We start from the raw sequence: 13,287 nt of genomic DNA, 5'->3' as shown, positions 1-13,287 counted from the left end.
CCGACACGAACCCTGAGGAACAAAGCCAAGCCCCGGGAACCGAGGACCGAAACAAAGGCAACGGTTTAGGCACGGTACATATACGTTTAGTCGTGCGGTGCACCTGAAACAAGAGCCCTTACAACGCGATTCACACTAAGCAGAAATAAACACATTGTGCCGACAATGTCGGTTGAGCTGCAATGGTTTGATTCAATGAATAATGTGGGATGCACTGTCGTGAAAATGAATGAAATGAAATGAATGAATGAAAATGAAATGCACTGTCGTGGGATGTCACCATCATGTGCGGACAGACTGTAGTAGCATCTTCTTAAAGTAGTGCGCCTCTTGCATAATTCGTTGGCGAGACCTAAAAACGGCTTTGTCATCCAAAGACACACTGTACAGAAATAACGTGTCAACAGCAATTCTAAGGGAACGGACCAAGCCCCGGAAACTGAAGACCGAAGCGAGGCCAACGTTTTCGGTACGGTACATATATATTTATAAGCGCAGCGTACCTTATACCATCGTCAGCAAGATGTGTTTAGTTCTAATAAGTGTGAATCGCATGATCCGGACTCGTGTGTGAGGTGCACTACGCTAACAGACGTATATGTACCGTACCGAAAACGCTGGCCTTGCTTCAGTCTTCGTTTCCCGGGGCTTGGTCCGTTTGCTAAGCGTGGCTGTTGGCATATTATCTCGGCAGAGTACGTCTTTGGATGTCAGAGTGGTTTCTAGGTCTCGCCAATTGGAATTATACAAGAGGTGTACTACTTGAAGGGGGTGCTACTGCAGTCCGTCCGCCAATGATGGCAACATCTGACGGCAATCCATGAGTCCTATTCATCGGACCGAAGTCTTGCATATCCACCGACATCATCAGCAAGATGTGTTTGGTCCTAATAAGTGTGAATCGCATGATCCGGACTCGTGTATGAGGTGCCTACGCTAACAGACGTATATGTACCGTACCGAAAACGCTGGCCTTGCTTCAGTCTTCGTTTCCCGGGGCTTGGTCCGTTTTCTTAGGGTGGCTGTTGGCATATCATCTCGGCAGAGTATGTCTCTAGATGTCAGAGCGATTTCAGGCCTTGCTCACTGGAATCGTACAAGAGGTGCACTACTTTAAGAGGGTACTACGACAGTCCCTCTGCACATGATGGCAGCATGTCACGGCAAACGGAGTAGTCATATTAATTGAACTCAAGTGTTGTAGTTTAAGCGACAATGTCGTCACGATGTGTTTGGTCCTAATAAGTGTGAATCACATTATCCGGACTCGTGTATGAGATGCACTGCACTAATAGACGTCAATGTACCGCACCGAAAACGTTGGCTTGGCTTCGGTGTTTGGTTCCCGTGGCTTGGTCCGTTTTTTAAGACTGCTGGAAATGCTTCAGTTCCGCCGACATTGTTGGGTTTTTCTCTGTGCTGTCTGTTTGGAAACATCAATTCGAGACACGAATGTGAAGAACTGGGATACTTTTCTTGATTGCTCTAAGGTACGTAATTTGGTGCTTATGTTGCCCTTTTAGTACATGCTATAAATCGTCGGCTGTTCAGGTGTTAAAAATCATATGACCTGTTCGTGGCCGAAATTATTATGTTATCAGATGGTTATTTCTTGAAGATGATAGGCAATCACGCGAGCATTGTGAGTAGCAGTGGTCGAAACGACGTAGTGAATGATGTTAATTGCCTGCTCATTACTTTTGGTGCTAAAGATGTCGTTTGGATTGTATGATTTCAAAGTCGGGCAATCCTGCTAACGCGAGGTGGTTGAGCCCGTGCCGCACTGCGCGTAAAACGCTCGCGGTGGAGATTTTTCTTCTTCTAAAAAAGGTGAAGTACTTGAAGAAAACCCATAGTGCTATTCCGCAGTAGGGGTCATTCCGTGGTGATTGCACTTCTGCCCACGTAGGTACGAATGATAAGGTCGCGCATGCTGAAATGCAACTTTGTGTGTCAGAAAGCAAGAGCGACTTGCAGCATGCAATGCATTGCTGGGGTACAGTAAAGTGTAGTTTTATAACAAGTCAATGTTTGGGAATTCATATGCCTGTTTAAATGTGGATGAATGATGTACAGCTATCGATTGTCAGGTCCACCTTATTTCCCACCGTAAGATAAAACTGGTGTGATACTGTTCTATTTGGGTTAAATCATGCTAAACAGGATGAGCCAATAAAAATGTATTTGTGATTGTGGGATAATGCATACTGCTGGCAGATTGCTGTTGGTACTGAATGTTTAATATAATGGTGTGTTTGGTAACAGCTGGTCTCAGTGAATTATCACAAATTTTGTGAAGTTTTCTGGAATGGTGTATGACACTCACAATGTGTGGTATGGACACATGCAATTGACTGTGACTAGGAAGAGTACCAGATATTTTTTTTAATGTGACCAAGACATTTTTTGCCAGGCATGGCCATGACATTTGATTGCATATGACACTTGAGGGCAGAAGGGGGATGCCTACTCTGGGATTGCTAAAACAAATGACTGCTGGCAAATGTTCCACACCTAAAGATATTGAGGCAAGCATTCATTATGATGCATTAACTCACCTACAGTTAATGGTACACTTTAAAATGCAACAAGCTGCTCAAGGCAACACAATTGTGTTTTTTGGTAAAAATGTTCTTCAATTTGTTATTGCTTGATTGCTTCTTGAAACATTTGTATGCCAGCAGAGGGGCTGCCAAACTGACCGCAAATTGTTACTGAATGGGATGGGTTGGTTCATTGATTGTTCTTTCATTTCTCAAGAGATGGTGTGCTAATGGGCTATTTATGCCACTAGGCCCAGTCATTGAACACACTTGGCTGCTGAAAATCCCCACTGAGATCAGCTGCATACAGTGCTGGCGGAATGCAGCATGGGCGGACATGCGCCTGCAGCCCCAAAATATTTCAGGTTTTCATAAACATGGAACCCTATGGCAGTGTAGGAAGTTCCCAAAAGAATTCCTGGTAGCAGAGTACAAATTTTTCAAAGTGGAGTACAAAATTTTCCAAGCTCTGTAAGTCATTACACTTTTATTCATTATCTTTGGGATATTGCAATACAGTGTGCAGTGCTGAACAGAAGGTCCACTTTTCATATAAAGCAAGCCATGTAAAAGCACTTGAAATGGAAGAAAATGTCAGTATCAAACATGACACACTGAAACAACACAGTCTCATACTTAATGACATGAAACATATGCATATATATAGGCAGGCAATATGTGAAAAGCTTACCATACCATGGATCTTGGCAAGTTTTTTCCTCCTGAAGTATTGCTGCAAATAGTAAGCATCTTATGTGATTTTCCTAAGATTACCAACCAATTTTACCAACAACCACCTAGTGAGGGTGCACAGTTTCACGAAATAAGTTTGGAGCTGACCACGGAAAATGGCACACAAAGAATGCCAATGAGTGTGCCACAGACGACCACCTACTCACGCTCCACCACGATCACACTACTCACGCTCCACTACGATCACACTACTCACGCTTCACCACGATCACGCTACTCACGCTCCGCTACGATCACGCTACTCACACTCCACCACGGTCACGCTACTCATGCTCTGCCTGATAACTGGCTTTAATAATCGCAAAACCTTTTCATGCCCCTCCACCTTCGAGCTTCTGGAAAACATGAGGTCTGGCACGTCCTAGCAGAATAATAGAGACAGGCACTACTCTCAATCAGTTTACATAGACAGCGAATGTAGGTGCTTGGGTGTGCAGTTTTTTGTCATCTTTCGTTCATCCTTGGCAATGAAAGCGGTTCGTCGTTAATGGTACGTTAAATCATGTTCAATTTTCGGGTGGTGTGCACGGGACGTAGGAAGTGAGAGTTTTGCTAATTTGCAGACCAGTGCGCTGCTGTGACGCATTTCTCATTTTTCGGCGATGTTCAAAGACGTTTTTATTCAACATTCACACTTTATTTTTCACATTTCCATACATGATTTATCGTATAGTTAGGTGGCAGCACAGGCTGCTTGCCATTGGGCATCTAAGCCTGGTGGGTGCAGAATTTGTGCTCTTGAATGTACTTACACATGGCTCATGATGGAAGCAGCAAGTCCCAAGCTGTTGCATGTTCTGGTTTCATGTTGTCCTGACACAGAGTGGTAAAGTGAGTTTTTCCAAAAGCCGTTTTTGTTGCATCTTGGTGGAGTACAAAATATTTCATTTTACCCAGTCACAGTCCTGGAGCACAAAATCTCCTGGTATACATTATACCAGGAAGTATTGATTTTTTCAGCACTGCCCCGTGTTATCCCGGATCTACTCATGCAATTCTGGATCCGCCCTCGGGATTCGGGCACGTGTCTGAATAGGGGTACATGCACTGTTGGAAATTCCAAAAAGTTTTCCTGGTAGCGGAGTACAAATTTTCTAAAGTGGAGTACAAAATTATCAGAGTGCTGTGGGTCATTACAGCTTTATTTAGGTTATCTTTGAGAGATAATAGTACAATGGGTGGCACTCAACAAAAGTGCCGCTTTTCATTTACAGCAATTCATGCTAACACTTCAAATGAAAAGAAACATCAGTATTAAACAAGATACACGGAAACAACACAGCCTCATACTCTGTACTATGAAACACATGTGCATATACCTTGTGTGCAATTTATGAAAGGCTCTGTGTATACACTCTCCAAAACGGAGGATAATCACGCATCAGGCTTATACACTCCAAAATGGAGGGTGGCTATGCACCGGACTTACACACCCTCCAAAATGGAGGGTGGGCATGCTGCGCACAGCCTGACAAAAATGGTACACAAAAAATGCAACTGAACATGCCATAGACGGCCACCTACTCATGCTCCACCACGATCACGCTACTCACGCTCCTCCACGGTCACGCTACTCATGTTCCACCAGCTAACTGGTTTTAAAAACAGCTAAACATTCATGCCCTCCACCTTCCCGGTTCTGGTCAACACATGAGGCCCTGCACGTCCCACCCGAACAATAGAGACAGGCAGCACTGTAACCGATTTACCGATCCAGCGCAAGTACAATGCCTGACAGACCCGTGCAGGCCGGCCAAAAAGGATCGGGGTCAGTCACTCCGCTGACTCCGGCAGATAATGCAAGGTATTTATGGATTTTGATGCGCTTTAACCGATATCATTGCGAAATATGATAATTTATGTTGCAATTAATGGATGCTTTTGTCCTAACTAACCCTTCTTAATTTGCCGGGCCAAAGTTATGGGCTCATGTTATTCTGGTGTCGTGTTTTTGTCGGAGTGAGAGGGCTGTCTCCGCACAGTTTTTTGGCTATTTATAGCAAGGTTTTTGGACTTAAAAGGGTATTTTTGTAAAGCCTGAACTGCCAGCTTTAATTTTACACCCTTAGGTGACAAATTTAGCTTATTTTAAATCCACAGCTGCTGTAACATTTTTGTACCCCGCATACCAAGAAGTGGCCAAAAATCCAATCACATGGCGGTTCTGGATGAGTACAAATAAGTCCTTACTTAAATTCGTGATGCCCATCGCTGCACAGCTTCCCTCCAAATGTTTACAAATCTGTTCAAGGCATGGGCGCGAGCGGAATATTCATGCTCTTGACAAATCAGTCACGAGGAGGCGAATCATTAAAACCAATTGGAGAGTTTTGCTGTGTTCAACCTCCAACCTGAGCTGGGAAGCGGGCGCAAGCCGCTGAATAGTTGAGATGTTTCCGACGCTGAATTGCGAGTGATTCTCTTATTTGCATTGCCATGGCACAGTGGTGGCGCGCGGGAAGGCGGCCGTCTGCGGTAGGGGATTAGGCGTGCGGTTTTCCATGAATGTTCGTTGCATCCTTGGCAATTAATGCGGTTCATCGTCAATGGTAGGTTAAACTGTGTTTAAGTTTCAGTTGGTCTGCGTCGGGCGTAGGAAGTGAGAGCTGTGTTTATCTACGGACCGGTGCGATTCTGGTGCTCGTTTCTCATTTCCCGGTATTGTTAAAAGGCGATTCCATTCAACATTCACACGCTTTATTTTTCACATCTCCATGCATGGTTTATCATATTCCTAGGTGGCAACACAGGCTGCTTGCTATTGGGCTTCTTAGTCTGGTGGGTGCAAGTTTGTGCTCTTGCAGATATCAATACATGGCTCGTAATGGAAGCAGCAAGTCTCAAGCTGTTGCACCATCTGGTTTTATTTTGTCCTGACATAGAGGTAAAATGAGTTTTTCCAAAAGCTGTCCTTGTTGCATCATGATTGAGTACAAAATATTTCATTTTAGCTAGTCACAATCCTGGAGTACAAAATCTCCTGGTATGCAGCATACCAGGAGACGTCAAGTTTTCCAACATGCCTGGGCGCACGCCTGTCGTCCTGTCAAGAGTAGGGCGGCGCTCTTACGGGGCGTCCGGCACGCCCGACTGGGACCAGGCTGGAGCAGGACGGGGCGTGCTCACCTGCACTTGTGGTGATCATCGCTGGTGTCGCCGGCCTCGCAGACGTCTATGTAGACGGAACATGGGGATAGGCCGCGGCAAATATCGTCTGAGTTGAAAGGTTTGAGCAGCGTTACTGAGGCCGAACAGTATCTGGAGGCCCCAAGAAGCCATGTGGCATATGATGTAATAGCTGTTTTGTGCGCGCCATCCCGGCTCTTTTTGTCGGCCCGATCGGATCGAATCGGTTCGGATCTGTGTGCCCAAACCAGGCCTAACTTTGACACAAAACGGCATACCCACCGGATCGGATCGGTTCGGATCTGTAGGCCCAAACCAGGCCCAACTTCGACAAAAAACGACATCCCCGCCGTCGTGCAACATCCCGCAGGTGCCAGCATTGGCCACGACCGGACCGGACCGGACCGGACCGGATCGGATCGGATCGGATCGGATCGGATCGGTTCGGTTCAGATCGGACAGCGATGGGCCACGATGGGCCATCCTGCAGGTGCCAGCATTAGCCGCGACCGGACCGGATCGGATCGGTTCGGATCGGACAGCGATGGGCCACGATAGCATCGTTGCCGATGTCACCGTTGAATGCCTTGAAGCGGTCACAGGGACGCCACTGGTCCGCACGCCTGGCTCTGGACCAAATGTGAGGCGAACGTCACGCCGCTCTACCGGTCTGAGGACGCCACTGCTGTCCGGTGCGGTCCGGTGGCGGGGTCGTGTGTCGCGATGCGATGTATCACTGGTCGGCGTGCCGGCCCTCTGGGTCTGCGGTCGCCGGGACCGCTGGGATTCGCAGGCCAGCGGACGTCTTGGTGTGCTACCCAGGCTGCCGGCTGAGCTCCGGCAAAGGCGCGCGGCTCGCCATCTGCGGTTCACGAGGCGAGCTGGTTCACGTGCACGGGCGGTGTATAGTGCAGCAGGAAGTCCGCTCCGAGTGTGACGACGAGGACGTCGGCAACGATGAACCGACACGGGCAACGGTAGCCAGTTGGGAGTAGCCGCTGTATCGGTGTAACGGAACGGTTCCATCTAAGATCAGGTGGTTGCCGCAAGGCGAGAAATCGCGAGCTTTGCATGCTGGCGTCCATGGACAGCTGTGCGTGGGTGGGGGTTGGGACAGGACAGAACGCTGTTCTGGGTACACGTCGATGCTGAGCCGGAGGCCGCGTCTGTCACGTGGACGAGTTGCACCAGCCGGGCGTGGCCTGAGGTCGTCCGTGCTCACTGACAGCCCCAGGCTTCCATGTTCGAGGACGGGCAGCCGCGGGCATCGTCCGAGAGTTCGGGACGGTACAAGCGCAGACCATCCCACTGACGGGTGCGGGACCGCAAGTCCTGCCGGCGATCGCGGTGTGGACGGCCGGCCTGGCGGGTAAACGCCAGTCTCGTCCACCACTGGTCCTCTCCAGTGGAGGAGGGGCAGGCGGAAGCTGACACACTGCCGGCTGGGTGACAGCGCTAGGCCCGAGTGTGTCGATGGTGAATGCTCCATTTATTAACCCTCACGCTCGATTCACTCCACTGGCATTCGCTGCACTGCGATGACGCTCGCTGTGCTGCTCTGTGGCGTATTCTATGTCCTCAGATGTTCCCTCTCAGCACCGTAATGATTCTGCAGAATTTGAGCCTTGCAAGGGGCCCAACGGCGGGTGAATACCACCTGACGGTGTTTTCATGACGGTAGCGTTTTGATTAGATGGTGAATGGCTGAAGATAAACTGCGAAAATAACAGCATTTGCAGTGCTCGAGATTTGTTGGGTTGAAAAACCGACCTTTTGGAACAAGTGTTTGGAGTTTTTTTATGGAGTGGAGAAAGTTCCAGGGAAAGCGAAATTTAAAAACGTGTTTGAAAGGACCAATCCCATCAAGACAACCTGTGCAATCCAGTAAACCGTCGTGATGCTGGACCCGTTGACCTAAAAACTGACGCAGAATGAACCAGATGACCGCCCAGGCCGCGGCTGTGTTGGACGGCTAGAGCTGGTCGCAATGCCCGGCACAGGCGGTGCATTTGGCGTGCTTTTTTGTGCTTTGATTTAACAATTTTCCCGTGATCAGATTTCGATATCCTGAAAATGCCGGAAGTCAAAGTTTTCTGATGATTTTGACGAGATGCGCAACACTGACAGCTTATTCAGGTACCTTGCACTCCTCTTTGGAACCCTTGTAGTGTTTCCACACCAGTTTTCATCGGAGCTTTGGTTGTTTTCTGGATTGCGCCGGTTGTGCTCATTAGATGCAAAGCTCAGCTCATTGTGATGTGATTTGATTATGGTCCTTCATGTGATGATTCGGTGTTTTCCGTGTTGCTGAAAGCACTGAAATGTCCAATAAAGATCCACTGCAAAATTTACACTCATTTACAAAGATCGCAACCGACCCCCTCTATAACAGGAAAGCCATGCAGTTTTTGTGATATCTTGCTTGTCTTCCATTAATTGTCGCCTGATAATGGAAAATATATTATTGTCAATGCTTGTCATCTTGAACTAACCCCAGCATATTCGCATCGGTTAATCGTTCACTGGCAAACGAGACAATCCAAGAACTATCCCAAGATGTTCGCATCGCCTAATCGGTCACTGGTGATGTTTTGTATTGGGTGTTGCCGGAACTTCCCTTCGGGCATGACTGCACTTGACGCGTTTAACGACAAATTGGTGCCTGCTTTTGACAGCCTGCGCTACCTTCATGTGAGTGACCAATGTCCAAGCCTGTGCAGAAGCAACTAAAATGTATAATATATGGTCGTCTGTGCTGCCAAACACCTAATGAGCTTTAGCGATGCCCGAGAAAAATAGTGCTGAACGTATCCACCTGCGTATTAAAAGAACAAAATTGCTATGTGTCAACGTGTCGCCCTATCTTGTATTGGCGATTCTGCAGGATATCGGCGGAGCGGGCCATGTCGGAGGCAGCAGACCAGTTTATCTCTGACCATGAGGTCAAGTACGCAGACGTCGCGTCCGGGACTGACTCCGGCAGCCTGACTCTGCTGGACATCAGGAGGCCGGACGAGCTGAAGGACACGGGCTTCATCCCTGGAAGTCGTAACCTGCCGCTGCAGGACTTGGACGAGGCTCTCAGTCTTGATCCGGCCGAGTTTCACGCCAGGTACGGCTTCGCGAAGCCGCAGCCGGCCGACCAGCTGACCATCACCTGCCGCTCCGGGCGCCGCGTGAAGCTGTCCGTACCGGTGTTCACCAAGCACGGCTACACCAATCTGAAGCTCTACCTGGGCTCCTTCCTCGACTGGCAGGAGCACGGAGGCCAGGTGTGCAAGATGTGACTACGGACTGTAAAGCTGGAGGCCGGGGAATTTCTGGGATCAGCCACTAACGCTTACCAGGGTAGGCTTCGAAGTGTAACGAAGTACGCGGATGACGGCGTCGAGTTATTCACAAATGAGGAGTATTGAGGGTATATAAAAGTAACGAATGTGTGTGTGTCGTCACTGTAGGCAGATTAAGCGATTAACGGAGAAAATTACGAAGCTTCACCATTTCTTTGCGAACATGTTAATCATGCTCATGCTGGCTAGTTAATGCTAACTTGTTTTAACCCATTGCCATTGGGTTTTATGGCGAGAAAATAACGGTTTGGGTAATCTTCACCGCTTACATGTGGTTTATTAACGTGTATTTTGTGTGTTGCTTTTTAGTGTACATCAGGCGTTAATTACAGTTTATTTTATGAGTTGGAATTACTAATACGAGTGACCACCTGCGATGACTTGTAGCAACCTTGATGACGTTAACGGTGATAATAACGCAGCTTTGCTATTTTTGTGCGATAATGCTAACTCGTTTCCGCCCATTTCCTGTGCGCTTTACGTTGAGAAGTTAATGCTTGGATAGTTCTACTGATGACTAATGTTTATTCACACCGCGCTTTGAGTGTGTGTTGTGTTTTGGTGCACATCGGCGGTTAATTACAGCTAATCTTACGTGGATATGGTAGTCCGTATTAGAATGCTTGCGATTGACTCGGTGGCTGTGGGGTGTAGAACAGGGCTTAAAATTGATGATTTTTTAGGTCGATTTTTTGTGTGACGTTTGATACATGTGATATAATTTTGTAGCGGGTGATGGTAGTGGTTGGTTATGGTTTCCACTACAGATATTATTTAAAACTTATTTGATTAGGTAGTTTTGTGTCCTTCCACCAAGATACAGGAGGGGTGTTTCCTCTGTGTACCTTCATTTACATGCCTATTACGGTTGAATTTATGTTTATGATAAACCCGGTTTTACGCGGCCTTACCCTCGATGGTTTTGCTATAAACGTGGCAGCCGTGGTTTGGTAGAATGTAATCCTAATATGCTTGTACGTACTAGTGTTTGGCGATATTTGGCTAAGAGGTCATCGCATTTGCTGCGAACCGTGAAAGATAGGTACTTGCTACTAGCATGTGTTCATGCGTTGGAACGCATTCCTGAACCCAATATTAAGAGACCAAGGAGTTCGTTGTCTATGTGGGATCCGGCACGAATGTTCTTTGTGATGTTGTGATGATCCTATTTTTAAACAAGGTGACGTACTATTTAAATCCTATACTATATACTGGAAACTGAAGCTGTGGTGTGCCGGATAAACTGAAGCTGTGGTGTGCCGGATAAACTGAAGCTGTGTCGTGTGCTGGGTGTATTGCGTGTTGACTTTTATAGGAGACAGGATTATAGGTACAAAAGGAACAATAACAGCGCTTCGATACCCATTTTTGCGAAGTGCTGTGCGGTTATCCAGAGAAGCCCCATGCGTGCGCTGTCTTTAGTTAGATCACGCGGAGTCAGGTTTTGTAACCGCATGTGCGTCTGCCTGCTAAATAAAACGCTTGACATCTGGTGGTGGTATCGTGAACTACTGGTGAGTGAGATCGCCGCGTGGGAATTCCGGGTGTTGGATCGGGCGCATGTTAAGATCGGTATATGTTCTGGCGCATGTTTCTTTCAAACGTAAAGAAATCTTTGAGGCGCTTAGGAAAACAATACAAAAGTGTTGCGTTCCAGTGCCTTGTTCTGACTTGGGTACGTTACCTAATGAAATTCCATGTAGTTCGGAGACGAGCGGCCATGCGTCGGAAGTGGATGCTACAGTCACGGATCGGAAGGATTTGTCTTAAAGCCCGGGGTAGTCAAGCACCTGGGCTAAGTACAAATGGCGTAGTTTTAAACCAAAAATTCCTTGTTGCCAATAGCAACAACTGAAATGTTCCGAAGACTAGTCAATAATTGAACGTCATGAGCTTCGACATCTACCGTTCCCCCCCGCTGAAATCCTTTTCGAAGTAACCTCAGAGGCTCCTCAGACTCGGACGAGAAGTGAGCGAGAGCAACGTTTCATATGCAAAGATTAGAACCGAACTGACGAAACGCTCCCTTAAGTATCGTGCCTCTATGATTTGAAGCCATCTGCCTGCAGGCGCGCCGATGCCGTATCGGCACAGGGCTTCAGATCTCGGCCGCCATCGTAGAAGTTTGCGTTGTCATCTCGTCCTCGCCCGGCATTGACTGTTGTTCGCACGTCGTTTTTACTTCGTTCTCATTTGCTGTTATTTCGCTTTATCTCTGACGTCTGCGCTGAATGGACATTTTTGGGACAATGCCCGTGACTCCCGCTTCCTCAATTCATGATCACAAAGTGGTGCACAGTTTCTGTTACGTGATCAACTTTGGAGGCTACGACGCTCGATCAACATGACACCTGTTATGATCGAGCATCTCCCGCAAAATCGGTTAAGGGACTTCCCACATCCAGTTGATTTGCTGTTGTTTTTTTTTTTTGCTCATCCGCCCATGCATGAGTGATGCACGCTAGTAGCAGTACTGTCGGCGTCGGGCGCCTTGCCTTGTGTTTTGTCATGCCAAATGCAATGTCAAATGTGGCTAACCCGCATCGTGACGTCACCAGTTACAGGTCTGCTTCCCAGTGGTGTCCTGAGCTACGCCGCGGATAACTGCTCGAACCGCCCAGTTATTTTTTTTTTTCAGTGCTGTTGACTTATGCAGCCAATCCGTGACAGGGACGCATATTTTTCTCGGTGGCCGGATAGAGAGCGTAGACGGCGTACCTAACTCCATGGCGAGCCCAATCAGTTCAACCGGACCCGCGAACACCTCTGTGTAGTCTTCTGGGGCATCATATTGGGTGAGGCCGATGCCAAACAGATTTTCGGACAGATGGTCAGCGGTTCCATTTCTGACATTCCCGAAGACCCAGGAGCGGTATAAAATATACCTGCCACACACTCCTGGTAATACTCCTTGCTCTCCCAGGATGCGACTCGTACCGTTACGTTGTAACGTACCGTTACGTTGTAAGGTACCCCCCGTGTCATTCCATTGTAGACCGGCATTTTTAACTGGTCGGCCCCTTTGATATAGGTGCATACCGGTAGAATGTTCACTCGTAGACTTGGGCGCAGGTGGCGCCACTGCCAAGCCACGGATCGGACTGCCCTCGCCCCGCCCCCCGAGGGTGACCAGAGCTTAGTGCTGCGCTGTCTGACTGCTTACAGCTAGAGCTTCTTTCCCCGGGTCACCCCGATCATCATCAGCCTCTAATGGTGACGTCAATGATCTTCTACTGCATGAACGTTCCCCCGGGCTTGAGAGCTAGCGACTTTTGTGTGAGCGCCAGCTGGTGTCAGCGGGTGCACTTCTGCAGGAGCTGCCTGCAAAGTCATTCTTCTTGTCATACTGGAAAAAAATTTTCTCGGAAGCGGTGCAAACATTCGACGCCCTGCTACCGTATTTACAGAGTATGGCCATCTGGTCACCTAAGATGCCAAATGATCACCCCCTGCGCACACTAAAGCCATGACGTTCTCTTTAATGCTGTATCCCCGGCACCATTCGTCTCAATGAC

The 13,287-nt window shown here is 48.0% G+C and overlaps 1 protein-coding gene across 3 annotated transcripts; it reads left to right on the top strand.

Moving 5' to 3' along the window:
• The first annotated feature begins 1,789 nt into the window (after positions 1-1,789).
• On the top strand, positions 1,790-11,264 carry LOC119109496 (rhodanese domain-containing protein CG4456). Of its 3 annotated transcripts, none has more exons than XM_037233124.1 (2): positions 1,790-1,830; positions 9,307-11,264. In XM_037233124.1, the coding sequence occupies exon 2, from the start codon at positions 9,326-9,328 to the stop codon at positions 9,707-9,709; it is 384 nt and encodes a 127-aa protein (XP_037089019.1). In that variant the 5' UTR covers positions 1,790-1,830; positions 9,307-9,325; the 3' UTR covers positions 9,710-11,264. The 3 variants fall into 3 exon arrangements, with proteins under 3 accessions (XP_037089019.1, XP_037089018.1, XP_037089020.1); XM_037233123.1 differs by having other exon boundaries at positions 1,821-1,909; XM_037233125.1 differs by lacking the exon at positions 1,790-1,830 and adding an exon at positions 1,848-1,905.
• The last annotated feature ends 2,023 nt before the right edge of the window (positions 11,265-13,287 follow it).

This window comes from Pollicipes pollicipes, unplaced genomic scaffold (genome assembly GCF_011947565.3).
Source record: "Pollicipes pollicipes isolate AB1234 unplaced genomic scaffold, Ppol_2.1 Scaffold_7231;HRSCAF=8579_pilon_pilon_pilon, whole genome shotgun sequence".
In the NCBI taxonomy this organism is placed as follows: domain Eukaryota; kingdom Metazoa; phylum Arthropoda; class Thecostraca; order Pollicipedomorpha; family Pollicipedidae; genus Pollicipes; species Pollicipes pollicipes.
The sequence above is the reverse complement of the archived record's forward strand: the minus strand, read 5'-3'. Positions and strand labels throughout refer to the sequence as shown.